Genomic DNA, 19187 nt, shown 5'->3' on the forward strand with positions numbered 1-19187 from the left:
CCAAAAATAATTCTCATGCTGCAGGCCTGAAAGCTTTTCTTTAGCTTTCTAGGTCTGGTAGTGCTTATAAATTATGTTTTGAGGGTTTTTTTTTTTCTTTTAACAGTGCTCTCGAGAAATGGAGGGGGAAGGAGCAGAAGCAGTTTCAGTGGGGCAAACATATACAATGTATGTGCATAAATGTGGGTAGCATTTTAGAGTAGGCAGTAGTTTGGGGGTGGAGATGTCATTTTGCCTAGTTTCTTCACGGAGAAGCTGTCAATCCATTCAGCTGTGCCTAAACACTCTGTATCTTGTTCAGAATATTAGGAGTAGTATGGATACCGATGGACTTCAAAAGAAGATTTTGGAGCTGTCTAAAAATGCAGCAGAGCTTCAAGTAAGCATTTCAACTCTAGGAGGAACAAACAGACAGCCTGTAGCTTACTTGGGTCTAATGAGAGGAATTTCTGCCTCTGGAAAGTAGACAATCCTGAATCTGTCTGTATTAAAGACTGCAGTGCACCCATAACTTGGACAATGCAACAGCTTTGACTAAGAAAGTTGCTGTTTGGAGGCTAAAAACTGGGCTAATATAAACAATCCACAGTTTCATTCTTTTCTCCAAGTTAAACTTTTAGGGTTCTTCTTCCTCACTATTTGAGAAAATATATTAGAAAGTCATGCTTTGGCTGATGTTGCTGAAACTATTATCCTGGGCAGACAAGAGGAAAAAAAGGTAACTGTGAAAACTGAGAATGCTTTCTCTTTTAATTGGATGCAAGATTTGAACTTTGAAACACACCACGCAAGGTATTCAAAGAAGAATTTGAGTCTTCTAAGCAAGGACTCTTGATACCCTTTTTCCCTTCCAAGTACGAGAGAGGAACAGACTTGTATGCATACTGATGACTGGAATTATTTTTGGTCTTTTCATTCTTTAGATCCAAGTACATATCTATGAGAGCACTGTAGTGAACAAAGAGGCAAGCTTGATCCAGGTTAGTTGCTTTTACTTCATTACCGTCTTGACTCAAAATACTGACTGTGGGATGACTTGTAAAAATGCAAGGCACCAGTCTTCACTGTGGCACTTTTATTTGTACTGTTCTCATATTACAGAACCTGATCCTATAAATGGCTTCAAAGTAGGCGAGATCCGCTTTAAGACCTGGTTATGAGTCAGCATAATTAAAGGTTTCAGGATTTTGCTTTTATTTAAAAAAAGAAAAAAAAAAAGACATCCTATTAAAACGATAATAAAATAATAATTAAAACAAACTTGCAAACTTCGGGAAAAAAAGTACAGAAACTTCTAAAGGCTACTTCCTTCAACAGCTGGTAAAAGAATGTACCTGCACAAGATCCTTTCCTTCGTTTCTTTTACTTAAATTGCTTAATTTTTGTGTCAAACTAGAAATGGTGATTCAGAGTCCAATGGAAAAGCAAATTTGTCCTCTCTCATTACTGAAGTGTAATTATCTAGGCTTTGCTGAAGAGTGAACATTTTTGATGTTGTTTTTAAACTTGTTTTTGTATTAGAAAACAGACATAAGACTACATAAGGGTGTTGGCATTCTCTGGATTCATGAATTATGCAAATACCCTTCTAGGCTAATGGAGTGTTTAGCAGAACATGTTCTAAATCAGCTGATGAAATATTTGACTATTAGGCTGTCTGCAAAAGTGAGTGCAGCTGCATTCAAATAGTGACAAGAGAACCTAACTTCAATGTGATTCAGCTGATAATTTTGTAGCCGAGGTGTGTTTTTTTTTTTTTAAATAGTTTTAGTGTTTTGTAGAAGCAGATCAAGGGCACAAATTAATTTTTTTTAAATAGCTTTTACCTTCTCCTCCTTGAATGATTCAAAGCTTTTGTGGAATCTGTAGTATCCTTTTATTTTAAAAAGACTTTTCTAGTCTACTGACTAAATGGGAATTTTGAAAGCAGACTGCTAGATTGCATATCCTTGTAGATAAAGGTGACTGGTTTGTATAATCTTGACGATACTGGTATGGAAAACTGACTTTGCTTGTTGGCATTAGGATCTGTGGGATAAGGGTTTACCTGTAAGCGAAGAGAACCCTCTCATAGCTCTTTAATCCTATTCAATCCAGCTTTGGAAAATGGTCACTGAAAATTATTATGGCAGCCTTTCTTTTCAAGGCCTGCAGAAGGTATGTGAAGATAGAAAACACTTTAATTTTTCCTTTTAAAAAAAAAAAAAAGAAAAACAAAACCCAAAAACAAAACCCCCCAAAAACCCAACAACTTCAGAACCATACATCTGTTGTCTCTGCCAAGGCTGGAAACCTGGTTCTATACCTCGCTTTTCTGCTTAGCTGTCTTACCTGCTTAGCTTTCTGTGTATTTTCTCTCTTTCAAAACCCTCAACAATTTTTTGAAGAGGAAGAGTAGGAAGAAGTCATAAGAGGCGAGAGGACCAAAGCTCCTACCTGAAGTTCCTGTTTTTTCTGACATGCTCTGCTTGTCTGTGCAGTGTCTGCTATTGTAATGGCATAACATGACTAAAGCCCATTGCTAGTTTGCGATGCTAAGAAAGTTACTACTTCTAACGCCTCAGTCTTACCATAAGGGTTGATATGTTCTGTCAGCACTTCCATTAGGTGGTGTTTAATCTGCAGAGCGATACACTCTATGCCTTTAATCATGAAAACTAATGAGAGTAAATTCAGAACACTGCAACCTGTTTTAAGGGTCAGTTGGGATTAAAACTTGTGCTAGGCATAATATAGTCCAGGTTTTCAGGTAAAACTAGAGTGCTTCTGTCTAATTTAATATGCTACTGCCGGTACAGAAACCAGGTAAGTAAAAAATTGAAACACAGCCCCTGGAAAGGGTTTTTCTGTCTCCTTAATTTCAGGAGTTATGTAGAAAAGGTCTTCTGAGTGCTTTCTGTTAGCCAATATGCAAGGTAATTGCCTGTATTCTTTTAAATTTGTTTACTGCTGTGATGTAGGATTGAGTATAGTGTTATGTTGGTAACGAAGCATCATAGTTGTAAGTATTACAAATGCACTTCAAGGTGCTAATTGTCAGGTTATGTGCTTTAAATGTTCTTTTCTCCACAATCTCTGCAGAAGGAGAAGGACATCAAAGAACTGAAGTTAACCATTGTGGAGTGTTCCTCAATAATAGAGGTATGAGATCGAGTTTAGTTTTTGACTATGTGAGGGGAAAGCATGCATATTCTGTACTTATTCTGCATGACAAACTGTCTAATCAGGTCTGATGTATGTTTTAGACTTTGCGGGCAGAAAAAAATAAGCTACTGGAGAACATGCAACACATGCAGCAGGAGCTGATCTCGTGAGTATTTTGAACAAGTCCCAGGAAATGTCGTTCATCAAAAGTCAAAAAGGGCTGATAACTTTTTTTTTCCTGCTTCTTTTAGAAATGGGTTGAGTTTGTGTAAATTTAACAGTAATATTCCTGAAGGGACGAATTCACTGCACTGTGAACTGGAACTTGCTCAGTCTTCTGAGGTATGAATCAAGTCTTTATTAAATCTTACCCCAGTTGTCCTGCATCAATAAAGGAAGAACAAAGCTCATTCCCTGTAGATCATTAAGATAACCCTGGAATTCTAAGCCATTAATCCTAGCACGCAAGCATAGAATGTGAAGGTTACAACATTGTCCTAAGTACATTGGAGAAAGTCCAAAGAAAAGCAAACAAAACAATCAGAGATCTAAAAAAAGAGACCTGCAAAGTAAATCTGGAAGAGCTAGGGTCATGCATTTAGCTGGCAGGAGAACAGACTGATAGGAGAGGATACAAATTTTCAACTATATAAAGGCTATTATGCTGAAGAAAGTAACTGTACTTGTACTGCCTACACTAGACACGAACAAAGATTTTCAGTTGCAGGAGGGGAGACTTCTTCCTTGGAGTCTAATATAGTGAAAAAGAAAATTAAGCATTAGAGTAAGCATCTTGACAAAGTTGTAGAGACTTTATCTAATTTATTCTTTAGAAACGCTGATAAGCATCTGTGTGTAGGTACCATTCCCTTGCCCCTCAGCAAGTACAAAGGAGACTGATCTTTAGAAGTCCTGTCCAGCTCTTTTTTTAGCTTTTTTTTTCTTTCTTTCTTTTCCCTGAGGTCTTTGGATAGTGACTCAGAGGAGGACAGGAGAGGCATCCTTCTGATGAGTCTGGCCCAGGCTGACAAAATCTTAGTACTGCAGTTGAGCCTGTTGGTTTGGAGTTGTAGTGTCCTGTGTGTCCCCTGCAGAACACCCGGCAGGTGGTTTGGTGACTTTTGGGAGCTATGCTTCTGATCAGACATACTTCACATAGCACTGGAAGTTTGGTTTCTAATTTACTGTTCTCATAGCTTTCCAGGACTCCGGTGGAGAACTACTAGAAACAAACAATTTACATGTACGTTCTCATTTCGGTTCAGATTTTTATCTGAACTGTTCTGTGCCCATTTCCCTAAAGGCGTTCCATGGAGTCCTATCCTTCCTTACAGTGCTGTCCTTCCTTTCAGATGCAAGCTGTGCAGCAGAGATGATAACACATACGTGCTATTGCAGTGATATTTTTTTTTTTCCTTGTAAGACTTCACCATGCTGCTACTTGTTTTTGTATGTGGTGTCTTCGCACAACATTTGCAAAGAGTTAGTGTTTTTAAACAGAAAAAAATCTACTAATGGACTAAAACTACAGGCCCAGAAGTGAGAGGTATACTTGGCTGGGCAGCTATGTTTTAAAAGTAATGTATTGTCCCCTATTGCAGCTCCCCACAACAGCAGTGAGTCACTACATTTAGCTCTCACATGCTATAAGGAGACACAATTCCACCAAATCGCCTGTAAAGCAAGTGAGGGCTCTGCTTATTCATCACTTGGTAAAGCCTATTCTGAATAAAGATAACTAATTATTGACATTCTCTTGCCTATTCCTGACATGAAAATTTACATTAGATCACTCAGCAGCTTGGCTGGCTTGCTTTTTTAAATCCCCATGACATGATGGTTTTGAAAAGCTTTTACAAGCTTCAAGTTTCAGTAGCTCTGACCTTCTGGTAAATACGATGCAAGGATACTTCAGAAAAGTCTAAATGTCACTGATGCTGTTTTGTAATAAGGAGATGTCAAAATAAACTAGCTGGCTCTTCCATCTCTTCAAAGATTACCAAGACTGAATGGACATCCCTGGATGAAACACTGGACCGTGAAGTGCTGTTTTTACTTCAGGGACCTGAATATGTGGGAGAAAAATTTAAGACTATCATGCAAAACCTGGTCAGTGGCAGAGCTTATGTGAATAAGGATGTGGTCTTCTATCAGCCTTTTAATTAGGATTTCTCCAAGCATTGATAACAGATCATGTTTACTCCCTTTGAAAAAATAAGAATAGCTTCTTTGGGGGTGGAGTGGGGTCATACAACAATATCACTTGGCACCTACTCTAACTTATAGCCTGGGTAATTCTGGGCAACATTATGTCAGACTAGTACTAGAAATGTCCAGGTTTGGGGTTTTTTTTGTTGCTTTGTTTTGTTTTTGTTGTTGTTTGGTTATTTTGGTGCGGGGGTTGTTTTTCAGCAAGAGGAAGCCTCTGAAGCAGAGGAGCTGGTCAGGGCTTCTTTACAATGGATAAAAGATCCTGATGTGAACATGCAACAGGCTTGGGAAAGAAAACTTGTGGTAAGTAATTGTTTCTCTGAACCTATTTTATTAAATAGTGGGGCCGTGCAAACACTTCAGGTGAGTATCTTAACTGCTGCATGCTACGTATGTTAATTATTGAGATCATAAGATCATAGCAGTCCATCTGGGGGTCAGAGACAGCTGTATGGAGAGAAATATCTTTTGTAACCTTGTTTTTTGAGGAGGAAGGGGATGATTTCTTTTCACTGAACTGCTGTGCTTTTCCTGACTTTTCTGCAAGAGATCACTTTGTTAAAACTATGCTTGAAGGAAAGGCTAGATGAAGCAAGTTGACTTGAAAAGGAAAATGAGATCATGATGGCAACACTATATTGTGTGAGCTATGAAACTGTTATGCCCACTGTGTATTTGTGTGCCTTGAGCACTCATTTTCCCCTGTGCTCTGAATCTGACTCCAGTAGTGGATGGTTTTATCCTCAAGAGGAGGAGGGAGATGGCTATATAATAAGATTTCCAAATCAAAACCTTCATAGGGTTTGCTTTGTTTTGAAAGGCAGAGAGTTCTGCTTTTGCTGGACACATTCCACAGGAAAAGTTTCTACAAGAACGTATTTTACAGCTAAATCTGGCATAATGTGTGTTTACTATTCCTCATACCTCTTGTGAGGCTTGAAAGTAAAGATTTTGCTCAAGGTAACTGGCAAAAATAACTTCCCTGTGTGGTAGCAGCAGTCTGTGGACATAGCTCCATTCTCATCCTTTTATTCCCTCCTCTGCTCCCATGTAACAGCAGTTTCTGAAATGTTCATCTTACTGGATGTAGCTCTTTCTCTAACCTGCTCCTTCTTCCTAATCTGTTGTTAGGAACACTGCTACAGAAAACTCCACTGAAGTGTATACTAATGCTGTCTTTTGGCTTCTTAATAGATGCAAAAACCTCAATTCATCCCACTTGGGTAATAGCAGGTGGCACCACAGTACATGCTGCTTTAAGCTGTTAGCTTTTAAGCAGGATGCTACCTTTCTTTTCTTCTAGTGCTGCAAAATATTGTATCTGGCTTCATCTTTCCTGGGCAGGTGGGAGTAATGATTGCAGCCATCCAGTCCTGCAGACAGCTTTTTTTATTTTTTTCTCTTTTATGTAAATCCTGAAAGCTTCCCCTTGGAGAAGGTGTAAGCGATTCAGTCTCTTCACCCTGGTTTGACTTTGGGTAGGCTCTAGGAAACTGCTGGCTTGTGCATTGCTGTAACTTTTTGATGTTGACTGAAAACTACCTTCTTCACAGCTGTCGCAGCTGAAAAATGCTTGTTCAACTTACCATTGGGATGGTATTCCTGTTAAGCATGCAAAGCTAAAAACTTTCAGTGTGGGTGTTGTAGTTGATCATGGCAAATTAATCCTATTCTGGCTCCTAGAGAGCGATGCATTTGGAAACTAAGCTAACAGAGGATCAAAGAACAAGATTCTTTAAAAAAAAAAAAAAAAAAGTCCTGATCCGTCTGGGACCTGTAGGGACGGGAAGTAACTTAATGTCAAACATATTGTCTTCACCTAGCTAGAACAAGCCAGATGTGTGGGAAATATGGTATATAGAGCTGAACAACAGTAGATCCAAAAAAAAGAAAGATTCAAAGTAGTTTCTTCCAGCCTTAGCGAAAGCTCTTGCAGAAAAATGAATTAATTCTTGGATCATGCGCTTTACTGGAAGCCTAAATACTTCACCACTTCCTGTGCAATATATTATGGACACGTTTTGCTGGGTTTTAGTATTTCTGAAGTACATTATACATAAAGTAAATTTTAAGTATGCATGTGGTTTTGTGTGTATAGACATATATTTAAGAATATATAGATGGTGACAGTAAAAAATTTTTGCCCTTCTCCTGTTGGAAGATAAGACTGTGGCACTTGTGCCCCGATAAGCTTATACCACTTATGGGTCAAAACCATGTTATTTCTAAGAGCAAGTGCTGCCTGCTTTGGCTGAGAAACTGGTCTTCAGGATGTGGGCATTTGTATGTGGTCACATCCCATGTCATCCTAGTAAACCTATCTAGCAATACTGCTCAGGGTCTGTTCTGTCTTTTTTTTTTTTTTTGTAGCATTGCACTTGATGTCCTGTGCTTTTTTTGTTTGTCATGAACAACATTGCTCTAACTTGCAAGTAGGTAACGTGGCCCATATTTGTAAATTGATGTTTTCCCCTTTGAACTAATGTAAAAACACAGAAATATGAACCTCATTCTTACCTGACCTCTGTTTGACTTTCATTAAGCGTTCTTTAAAAGCTAAGGACTCTTCTGTATGTTCAGTTGAACAAAGTCAGAGAAAGAGAACTAGATTCTTCTTTCTCAGTACTTTATACTGCAAATCACTGTTCAGAGAAATAGAGAGGATGCAATGTTACTTAATGCTTCATTTTTATCATCGTCCCCTTTTTCTTCCTACAAATCAGAGGTAAAACTGAAAATCTTTGTCACAGGGCTTATCCCTTGGACAGATCTCATCTGCTAGGCATCTATGACAAACTGAAATACAGATTTATTGGTGGTTTTTTTATTTTATATTGCTGTGATACAAATTCATATTGATGATTGACACAAATTGATGCCAATGGATTTAGTTGTACTTTGAGGAAAGGGTCAGAGACGCCTAAATTGTCAATTAAAACTTCCCCTTATGAAATATTTTTTTTGTTGTTGTGGCTGTATCTGGGCATATTGTACTGGAGGTTTTTCTGGGGTAAATTGTAGACTCCCTCATGCACCATGTAATATTCTGCTACACTTACCATAAATACTTGCTAACCGTATATTTGTTTTGCAAGGGATAAAAAGGAAAAGACTATCTAGATCTGCACAGAAAGAAAGCCGAAGAGTGGCTTTTGACTTAGAAGTAGTCTTTTGGAAAAAGTGGGAGCCATTTATCAAATTGAACTACCATATAGAAGGCTTACGTTTTAACTGTTATGCATTGCTCCATCTTAAACTCTTAATGTACTAACACTCAGCAGGAGTCTAGGCTGTCTGCCCCTGCGTCCCATCGGACTCAGGAGTAAGAAGGCACAGATTTGAAGTTAAAAGCTAGTTAACCTATTGGACTGTGCAAAACACTATTTTGTACAAAGCAAATGCCAATTTCTCTTTTATAATCTCTTCCTTCTTAAACTGTATTTTATCTCATTTCTTTCTCTCGTCCCCTCCCTCCCTCGTCTTCCCCAACGAGATGCTGTGTGAGTAGATTACAAAATGTTGTCATCCGCCTTATCGATTGCTGATACTGTTGGATATAGGTGATGATACTAAATGGTGGAGCAGGGAAATAAATTCTCATCATGTAAATTTGGGCTTTTGTTTACTCTCTGGTTCTGCTCCTTATCTATCTGACTACATGGCAACTCAGTTTCAAAATTCCACAGGTTCTCAAGCAAGAACTGGGAGAAAAAAGACACCTTTGGATCCAGAAACTTCAACTCTTGCAAAAATACAAAGAATCCCTAGATAAGGATTTTATTCGAATGGCAGGCAACCTGAGGAGAACCAAGACAGAGCAACTTCACCTAAGGAAAGACCTCTCTGCCAGGTACCCCTTCAAAGTGTGTGCACCTTTGTTGGGGTTTTGTGTTTTTTGGAGGTTTTTTGTTGGTTGCTTAGTTGTTTGGTGGAGTTGGTTTTTTGTTTTGGTTTGGATTGGGTTTTTTTGACTTGTGGAACAAAGCTGACCGAATTCTGAAGACTTTTTGTTCACAGAGGAAACTATCTGATGTTTTGGAGAGTGGATCTGGTTTTAGCATAACGTTTACACTCTGTGGGAGTTAAGGTTTGTGTATGAAGTAACATACAGTCTTGGCAATGTCTTTGAAAACACCAGGGAACCACAGACCGAACAGTTAAAGCAAGAGGGCACTGCCTATCTAGCAGGTGCAACCATTAAATAAACTGCTGGTTTTGTGTAAAGCGGAAGACCTGTAAAAGATATGCCTGCAAGTATTATTGCTTTGAGAGATAATTTCTAGCCCCAGACAATATAATCTTTCAGTTTCTCAAGGGTATAGCTTCAATGAGTTATCTCATTAAATATGAAAAGCTAACTTTAAATTTCAGTTTATTGGTACATGGTTCCTGTTGAGTTTTGATGTTACAAATATGGCAGCAAAAGACAGCAGGTGTAAACCCCTGCCTGCCCACCCTCCCTCCTCTCCTCAGACATTCAGGAAAGCAGCTAGTCAAGTTTTTTTTTTTGCCAGAACAACTAATTTGAATTTGATGTCTTTGTGAAACCCAGGCTTACTCATTAGTGTCAACCTTCTGTTATCCTACACTAAATGTAAATTTTTGCATGCATGCCTTTACCTGTGTTTGGGGTATAAGTAGCTTCCTAGGGCTTTGCATCCTTGAGAGGTAATGCAGAGCACTCGTACTACACTTCTGCCTGACTTATCTTCCACTTAATATTGTTAATGTAGACCTCCCACATGCTCTCCCTTCACTCGGAGAAGAGCTGGTAAAAATACTGATGGTTTGGTTTCTTAAAACTGCGTCTCTATTAAAACTGTTTGGGGTGGTAGAAATAAGAAAGAGAAAAAAAATGTATGAAGGTGAGTTAGAAAAGGAATGGGCAAAGGGTTTCTGCAGTAGAAAAGAAGAGGTTCCTTGAAAGCCATTGTCCTTAGCACTAGTTCTGATGGCATCTGCTTGCTCTCAAGTGGAATATCCTCTGACATAGCTTCATCAGACTAATGTCCCAGTGTTTATCTGCAGTAATAGCTCCAGGGTATCTTTTCTAGAATGATTGACTCTATGTCTAACTACTATTTCTCACAAACTGCGAGTCAAAAGAATGCATTGACAAAACTGCAAAAGTTAGCCCCACTAAGCTCTTGCTCTTTGGGAGTTCTCTGGATATTCCAAAAGCTTCCACTACAGTACCTAACTGGCTGGGGCAGGCACAGCCATTGCACCATTCAGCTGGGGAGAAAGCAGAGAAAACCTCCATCCCCTTCCTAATTCTAGAGCTGCTATAGAGAAGTCTTGTCTGCTTACTGGGTTGAATTGTGCTTAGCGAGAACTAAGTCCCTGGTGCTGGATCCTGGGGAGCTGCAATATGTCACAGCTGACTGTGGCTCTTGATGCCTGTCTCGACAACTAGCATGTGTCATCTCTCGGGCATGCCTGCTCTAAAATGTCAGTAACGGATTGTGGTTTGTGCTCTCTCGCCCTGCAGGCAACGTGAGATAGAAACTGTCAAACAGTTACAAGAACAAACTGCTGGCCAGGCAGAAGCCCTTGGTTTAGAGCTGCAAAAAGCTACAAAGCAGCTTGAGGATGCCAGCAAACAGGTAAGGGACCTTCTATGCAGGAAACAGGTTACGTACAATGCACTGCTGCTTTTGGGAAAGGAAACTGCATGTTCAGAATGGAGTGCCTCATTGCAAAAGTGGAACCAGCAGAGGAAGTAAATTTTGAGGGGGTGGTGACAACAGTTTGCTGATGAAAGAGGCAGCATTGCATATTTGTGGTGGCTTAAAAAAAAAAAAGGAAAAAAAAAAAAAACACCAAAAATAGCTTCCATACACAGTCCACCCCAATGTAAAAATGCAGAAGTTCAGAGGGAGCTTTATCACTTCCTGAGAAAGAACAGATGCAGTTTGGTTTCATTTACATGAACTGTAGAGGCTCCTTGTGTTAGCCAGGCTGCTTTATTTTTTTTTCATTCCCTTTTTTCTTAAATATTGTTTTGTGCTTAGGCAGAGGATCAAGCTGAAGCCTTTCACTTTGCTTGTGAGGAAGCTGCATCCTTGAAATGCAAGTTAGAGGAAGCCATTTCTGAGCAGCAAAAACTCAAGGATGTGAACGCAGCTTTAACAAGCACTTGCCAGTTACTTCAAGACAAGGTGGAAGACCAGAAAAGTGAGTAACTACTGGCAGTGTGCCAGCATTCACTTTTGCATGGGCAAATCCTTTGTGGTTTAGTTATGGCAAGGGGGAACAGGACTGATCTGCAGGTCATCCGGTAAAATGCTCTGTGGAGGTTTTTTTTTCTTTCTATTTTTCCTTCTCCTTTAAGAGAACTGCAACTATGGTCTCTGGGCTGAGAATCAGGTGGGATCCCAATGAGTGTGGGTTGGGCTTGACCAAAGCTGCAGAACCTCCTAACAAAGTCTCTAGTCCTAGGAGCAAGGGTTAGTAACTGCGTGGGTGGCACTGGCACTCCGTTACTGAAGGTGCTGTTCCCACACCTGAATAGCCCACCTTATTCTTAACAGTCATCCCTCTTTCTTGAGCTTCCTGTACCAAACAGACCTGATTTTTATGTTCTGCATTCTGGTTGCTGCTTGTATTTGCTTTGTGTTTTTGAATAACTGCACGGTACCAGGCTGTTTTCTTCAGTAGAAAACAATCATGTCACTGCATCATACACATGGAACTTTTGATATGGAACAATGGAAACTTCATACTACCTCTTGCTCGCTTGCTAACATCAACACCTCAAAAACCTGGGCAATTAAAGAATGCAGTGGTTTGATTCCAGCACATGTGGCTCTTTCTTTCCAAATTCTGCAGTGTGTATCACTTGCTTATAGGAAAAAATTTGACTGACTTAAGCCTACTGAAAGTTTGGCCTCAGGAATGTGTTTCCCTGGGCAATGTGATTGATGCTCAAAATATATGTGTGTTGTAAACAACTTTACATGAAACTACAGTTTGCCTTGTAGGAAAAATTACATGGGACCCTATACCTTAGCTCTAAGGCACAGCTGTTATGCATTGATGCAGCAGAAAGAGCACCAGACTGTGCCTGCTGACTTCTGACCAGTATTTTGGCATTGTTCATGTGTGTGTGCACTCATGTTGCTTTCATGCTTGCTGCTTCCTTCCAACTCTGGAGTTTGTTTTTTCTGCAAGAGGTCTAACAATGGAAACAGTGTGTCATTTTCCATCTCTGAATGGGCAAAAGCTCTTCTGCAAAGCCAGCTAGTGTAAATGAAAAAAGAGAGAACCCCTGATGTGTTGAAGAGACTGGTGCCACTGCGACTCAAAAAAGGCAGAAAATAAATAAACTAACACCCACCACCTCCACCCCACCCCCCCAACAACAAAGAGACTCCCTAAAAAACACCATCACCCTTTCGCCACCTCCCTGCCTACTATTAGCTCTGGTGTAAAAGCTCCGATAGACATATCAGGGTAGCAGTCACCAGAGGCAGGCCTTGGCACTACCAAACTTGAACAAAGGATGTTTGTAAGTATGACATAAAGCCCATCACCTTTAAAACTTCTGTACGGGATGTCAAATTGAAAGGACAAATGATTCTCTTCCATCAAGTGATAATAGTCATCCAATTCCACAGGGAACTGTGGCACCTTAACACTGACGATGTGGGGAATCGTTGCCCCTTCCCTCCCTCCCCACCCCCCTTATAGCAAGGGGTAATGTAATCACAGGGAAGAAAAAATGCCCAGTGTTTTCTGTAGGGTGGAACTCGCAAAACAAAATGCACTTTTGAAATTCTCTTTCCTGTGAAAAACTGTTGTAGGTATCACTAGACTACAGCAAAATACAATGATAGGCAGTAGTCAGGTTTAAAGGCACCGTAACATCTGACTACTTGTTATCAAATTATAAGGAACCCTGTAAGACTTGTAAATGTCTCTTTATAGCAACTGCTAATGCACTGAGATGGCAACTGCTTCAAAGGCGACTCTGTGAATTTCTGTGTCAGGTACGATGCTTGTTTGGTGGGAGAAGAAAAAGGTAGGCTTGCACAGGAGGTGCTCTGGTGGAAGGATACCTACAGCTCAGATGAACTGCAAGTAATTTGGAAGCATCTGATTTCTTTTTTCTAACATGTACGTAACTGTGGAGGCAGTAAACTGCATATACTGATCTGCACATGATTATTTTCCTTCTTCAGCCTTCTGGAAAAAATGAGCTAGAACTTACAGGTGTGGTGTTGGTCTTCATTGTTGGTGATCATATCAAATGGGGCTGAGGAAAGCTTTCCCTGATGTGTTGGTGTGATTTGTCCCCCACAGTCAGCCCTCTCTTCTGCAGACAGTCTTGAAAACAAATGTTTAAAATATTGCAATAAAATATTTTTCAGTATCCAGACATTGGAATAGGCAGTGAAACGGTTATTACCTTTGTGCCTCTCTGTGGAAATACGTTGGAAGTTATATAACTCTGAAGTGCTTTGCTTTGAATAAAAATACTTTCTTCAAGTTTGGAAGGGGGTGGAGGGGGAGACATTGTGGGAAGACTTTTTCCCAACTGACTCTAGTAAGGAACGCTATAGTTCAGAGTCTGAACAGTCTGGATTTAACATAGAATAATAAGGTATTTATAAAGGCAAACAGAAGATCCTAAAATGTATCCCAGGCTGTAACAGGGGCATCAGAGGAGCAGAATCAAAACTATGGACCAGCGGTATGTGAATAAAACTTTTATTTGTGCATAAAGGTCTGCAGAATTAAAGGCTGAAGGTAGCAAGGAAAAACAACTGCATAGTTTTCCTGGTAGGTGAAAATAGTTCAATTAGATAAAATTCCATTTTGTTCATAATCAGTAGTAGTGTTCTTTCTCTTTTTTACCTTTTTTTTTTTCCTTCTACATCTGCCTGACTTAACCTATTTCTCTATCGCAACAGTGTTGTGCAGAGTTAGAATCTGACTACAGTCTGCCCACAACAGCTGAGCCAGTAAAGGAGCAGGTAAGCGTGCTTGCTATGACCATTGCTGAGCCTGTCAAAATGTGACACTAGTTTTGTTTTAGGTTTTTTGGGGTTGTGGTGTTTTTTCCATGACCTGAAGGTAATAAATAACTTTCCTTGTGAAAAACTTTGCGAAGTTAAACATTCAATAAAAATAATTTGAGGCACATATTTATGTACATATGTATGCATGCACATGCATACACACATACAAAAGCATATATTGCAAAACCAGTTTCCTATTGCTTCTGAACAGTCACTGTGACAAAATACAGGCATAAATTGCATTTTGAGAAGGATCGGAAGCTGAAGATGGGGCTATATATTCCAATTTCTTTTCCATTTTTCACCACTTAAGCAACATGAGGTCAAATGCAGCTGCGTAAGTGTTGCTTCAGAAGTTTCCTCTAGCCATCTTCAGATGATACCTCTTCAGCATTAAACAGCAAGCAAGTGGTGTGCGTTCAGGGGCAGGGGATGGTGGGGGCAGTGCTTAGCCTCCATGCAGAGGAGCTGGAGATGCCCTCCTGCTGAGGCAAATATGACCTGTGTAGCAGGTGCTGCACAAATGTTCCCACCCCTCAGTCTGGTTGGTTTGGCTTGGCTGAAAGGGGTTTTCTTTTCTTGGTTTTGTTTTTTTTTTTTAATGGGGTTTGGTTGGTTGGTTGAGTGGGTTTTTTTGGTTCTGCTGTCCTGCTCATCTTGCCTGGTTTTGTAGTATCTAGTTCCAGACCTAGCCTGAACCAACATGTCTGCTGCAAATGTAAAGTTGAATTATTCTACCTCTTCCTGTATCTGTTCTGCACATTAAGGATGTGAGCTTTTCAAGACACAAAAGCAACAGATGATGTATTTGTATAACTGTTAGTATTACATTATGCAAATGCAACTGCGTGTGTGGGGGGAGTTGGTGGCATTAATGTATTCAGCATGACTGAACAGCAGCACTTGCTATATTTCAATTAGCAGCTCCATTGCTCTAAAAAACTGTGGAGTGAAGGACCCATCTTGTGCACGGAACTTCCCAGGACACTGCCCTCGGATGTTTCATACAGGCATAGCACGCCTCTGCTAGGTAAGACCTGGTGGTGTTGGCCATTTTTTTTTCTCTCTTTCTTGAAATATAGGAAGAGTTGATAGAACGGTATCAATGGTGCTAAATGTGCTGGTAGAGCATGGAAAAAATCTACTGTTGGCTTTAGCCGATTTCTGCTTGTAATCCAGGAGGCTGAACCATGCTTATAAAGCTTGTAATGAAAGGCCTGAAAAGGCGACTGTCTGTCAGCCTAACAGGAATCCCCAAAAGCTTAAGGAACTATTGGTATAAATCATGCATCCAAGTATATTCCTGACAAGATGCTTGCTGGTCTCGATCAACGAGACTTCAGTTAAGGTTCTTCCCATTCACTCTGACTGGCACACACTGAGAGAGCAAACAATGTCCTGCTACTCGGCTGAGGTCAGTCCTGGTTTAAAAACTTGAATGGGTAACGCAGCTACTGAGAATCAAACAATTGTATTTGTTGATTTCTCCTGCGTTCATAAGGGGTTCATACTTCCCTACAACTCTCAGGCCTTAGGAGTATTAAAAGCAACCACTAACAGATACACACTGTAGGACCACAGAACTGCAGAGTGCATTTGGGATTTTATAGACAAAGCATTTCTTCCAGCAGTAAGCTGGTACCACACAGAGTCTCTTCTCACACAAACTATAAAATGCTGAAATGTAATTCTACACCATACTGGGGAAAATGGAAGGTGATCTTGCTTGACTGCACGTGCCCCTTGTAAGAGCACTCTGCTGTTCTGAAATGGCTGCTTCAGTGGGCCAACTTGGAATGTTCTTGCAACTTGTGGCAATATCAAGATCCAGCCACAAATAAGGCAGGTATTCTTGCCTCGCACCAATCAAGTATCGATACAAAAAAAAAAATCTATTTCCCAGCCCTCTCTGCCACACAAAACAATTCACTGCAACAAAGCTGTCCTACATGGAAGCTTCTATAACCTGACTGATGGAGAACCTCCATCCCCAGGTGCTGCAGACTCTCCATCTACAAAATATATTAAGGCCACATAACCTAACCCTCTCATTCCAAGATGGAAGCTCCCTTTATTATAAATCTGTATTTGGTTGATCTACTGCTTGATTATTTTAGAGTTAGTAGAAAATTGGCATGCGACTAAATCCTCCTTTGACAGGGACCACCACTCTTCACACTTGTCTCTCATAACAGATGCTCTGACCTTGGAAACCTCGTGCCCAAATAACCCTCCTGTGCACAGCTGGGATCGGCCTTATAGACAAAGCTCTGGCAGCCGCACGTTTGAAAGCTGTGATCTGGGACACGCGTCCACTTCAGATGTGACGTCAGTGGGGTGCCAGTAAGATGGCAGGATAACCTCTTTGGGTGAAGGGTAAAAGAGTCCACAGGATGTAGCAGGTTCCAAGGGAAAGCTGTATTCCCAGAACATGCCGAGTTCAACAGCAGGGCATCTCTTACAGGAAATACTGAACACTCAGTGGTCAGCTAATGGTGTTATGGGGTAACACTTTGCTTCTATTCACAACAGTAATACTAACGCTTCTTACTGAAATTGTTGGTATGACCACCAGCCAAATACAGTGATGGTGTTTCCACTTCATGCTGGAGAAGTGAGGCATGATGTAGGCATTCCTGTGCCTATTTTCAGTATTTAACTCACAACTGATGCTCCCATTTAGGAGCCAAAATTATTTTGGCTTTGAGGAGTCACTTTTTTGTTTCTTTTTCCAGAGTTTAGAACAGGTATTCTGAGGTTTTTACTTATCAAGCTGACTTCTTAGATCTTTACAATAGAGATTGAACTGCTTAAGAATATGAAAGCTAGCTAACTATTGTTAATGAATATTTTAAAAGATAAGGATGTTCCTGAAGGTGCAGAGGCAGGCACTGCAGCAAAAGACTCGACAGCTCTTGAAGCTTTTGCCACTGGTTTTCTGTAGAATTGTGCAGTGTGGAGGAGGTTGAGAGAAGGACTGGTGGTGGTTCTTCCTGTTTGGGGGAGGAGGGATTGATGTTAGTGATGAATTTATCTTTGAGAGACCAGCTGTCTGACTATACAGATAGTGGTGACTTCAGTTGTTATGTGCTTAAGGAAAATGGGCAATATATCTCACTGTTATTTGGGCAATATGCAAATAAAATGTGTACTGCCAGGTGGAAAATATGCTCTGCTGGTGACTATACTGATGCAGACCTTCCTGTTTCCATTACAATGATGGACCCTTCACTTACTGAGGTGAGTGCTGTCTCTGCCCATGATGTGGTTTTGAATGGGTTCAAGCATTTAGTGCTTTATTCAGACCCAGATCCAGATTGAGCAGTTATAAATCAGCAACTGCTCCAAAGTGAATGGAGCTAGCATCAGTCAGCAGGGTGATGTGGCATCTTGTTCTGTGTGGGGTAGTCCCTTCTATTTGGGCATGCTTCTGGAATACTGTAGATTTAGACCCAGATACCCTGATGTTCACATGCATCTGGGTCATGCTTTTAGCTGGGGGGTATTTTAAATGTTGTTTCAACTCTTGAGATAGTGCTGTTTCTGCAGTAATGCTCTGTTCTGCAAGGGAAGTCTGAGTGATTTTGCTCTTTTTATCCACCTGCAAGAAGCCACTGGATGTTTTAGTTGTGAATACTGCCTTTCTCTGCACTTTCTCCCACAGCTACCATTAACAGCTGAAAAATTACATCTTTGCTGTATGAAAACTTGCCTTCAGCTGATGTGCTCAGATATGCCTTCACTGCTGTATTGAATCCTGCAACTACAGCTTGAGCTGTCAGTCTGCTTTCTCTTGGCAACAGCAAGATGAGCTGCAGCTCAGCACACCTACTTGTGCTCTGTGTTCAGTGTCACAATACTCACTGTTGCAATCTAGATCTCAGCCCTGCCATACAGGGCTTCTAATTAGCTTTACAAGCTCCAGTATTGGTGGTGGTGAAGGAAGAATATCTGTCAGTGGTTTCTGTGAGCCTGGAAATAACTTTTGCAAGACTAATGAGCAGGCAACCTCAGACCTACCCTAGCTGGTGTGTGGTACCCGCCAAGTGCAGCAGTGGTCCGGTTGTAGCGACAAGTCAAGGCAGAAAGTGCAGTGAGGGTAAAAAGTAAGAATGGTGGAGACTGCCTGTGGTTTCAGCACACTGCTCGGTTGGGGTAGAGCAGGTGAGGAGCTCCTGGCTTATGCTGCTACTACTTAAGCTACCTTAAAGAGGATAATTTCAAGGGCTCCTGCTTGATCCAGTCCTTCTGCAAAGTCACAGCCTTGCAAAGTTGTTTGAAATGCCTGTGCTTCATTGCTCTGGAGCATTCTGTAATTCCAGCTGGGCTCAGAAATTTAATTTTCCATTTTTGCCTTTTTTTTTCATATAAGCTTTCCATGAGAATATTCTAGAGGGGGAAAAGTAAAATGTTAAAGCTTGCCCCAGAGAAAAGGCAAACAGGCTGTGTCCAGTATCTATTCTAAAATCTGTGACGTGCAGCAAAATTTGAATATCCTTGTTTAATAGGAGAAGTCTCCCTAGTTTTTTGGGTTTTTTTTTTTTCATTCACTGTGGTTACAGATGTGTTTGAGCAGATCAAGCCCTTCAGCATGTAAGTAACTCAAATTATTTTGTTAAAGCATTGTCACCATAGGAGTTTAGGGGCTATTTAATAAAGGAGCTTTTGTGAGAGCCAGATGAAGCTTGGGCTTTCTAGACTTGTTTTGATTTACAAATATGAAAGTCATATCACAGTCTAAAAACCAGATGATAGGCCTTCCAAATGCTAATGTTTGTCTGGGAGGAGTTATACAAGACTGTGGCCAGA

The 19187-nt window shown here is 40.5% G+C and overlaps 1 protein-coding gene across 1 annotated transcript in view; it reads left to right on the plus strand.

The window, feature by feature from the left end:
- Positions 1 to 19187, plus strand: part of LOC104618077 (lymphoid-restricted membrane protein-like) — a 36581-nt gene that overhangs the window by 5396 nt on the left and 11998 nt on the right. Inside the window, exons 6-15 of the mRNA XM_010283583.1 lie at positions 302 to 379; positions 924 to 980; positions 3082 to 3141; positions 3246 to 3310; positions 3396 to 3486; positions 5140 to 5253; positions 5557 to 5658; positions 9042 to 9205; positions 10847 to 10961; positions 11370 to 11532. Of these exons, the coding sequence (XP_010281885.1) occupies positions 302 to 379; positions 924 to 980; positions 3082 to 3141; positions 3246 to 3310; positions 3396 to 3486; positions 5140 to 5253; positions 5557 to 5658; positions 9042 to 9205; positions 10847 to 10961; positions 11370 to 11532 (1009 nt within the window). The remainder of the gene's footprint in view (positions 1 to 301; positions 380 to 923; positions 981 to 3081; positions 3142 to 3245; positions 3311 to 3395; positions 3487 to 5139; positions 5254 to 5556; positions 5659 to 9041; positions 9206 to 10846; positions 10962 to 11369; positions 11533 to 19187) is intronic.

Source organism: Phaethon lepturus, unplaced genomic scaffold (genome assembly GCF_000687285.1).
Source record: "Phaethon lepturus isolate BGI_N335 unplaced genomic scaffold, ASM68728v1 scaffold1703, whole genome shotgun sequence".
Taxonomy (NCBI): Eukaryota; Metazoa; Chordata; class Aves; order Phaethontiformes; family Phaethontidae; genus Phaethon; species Phaethon lepturus.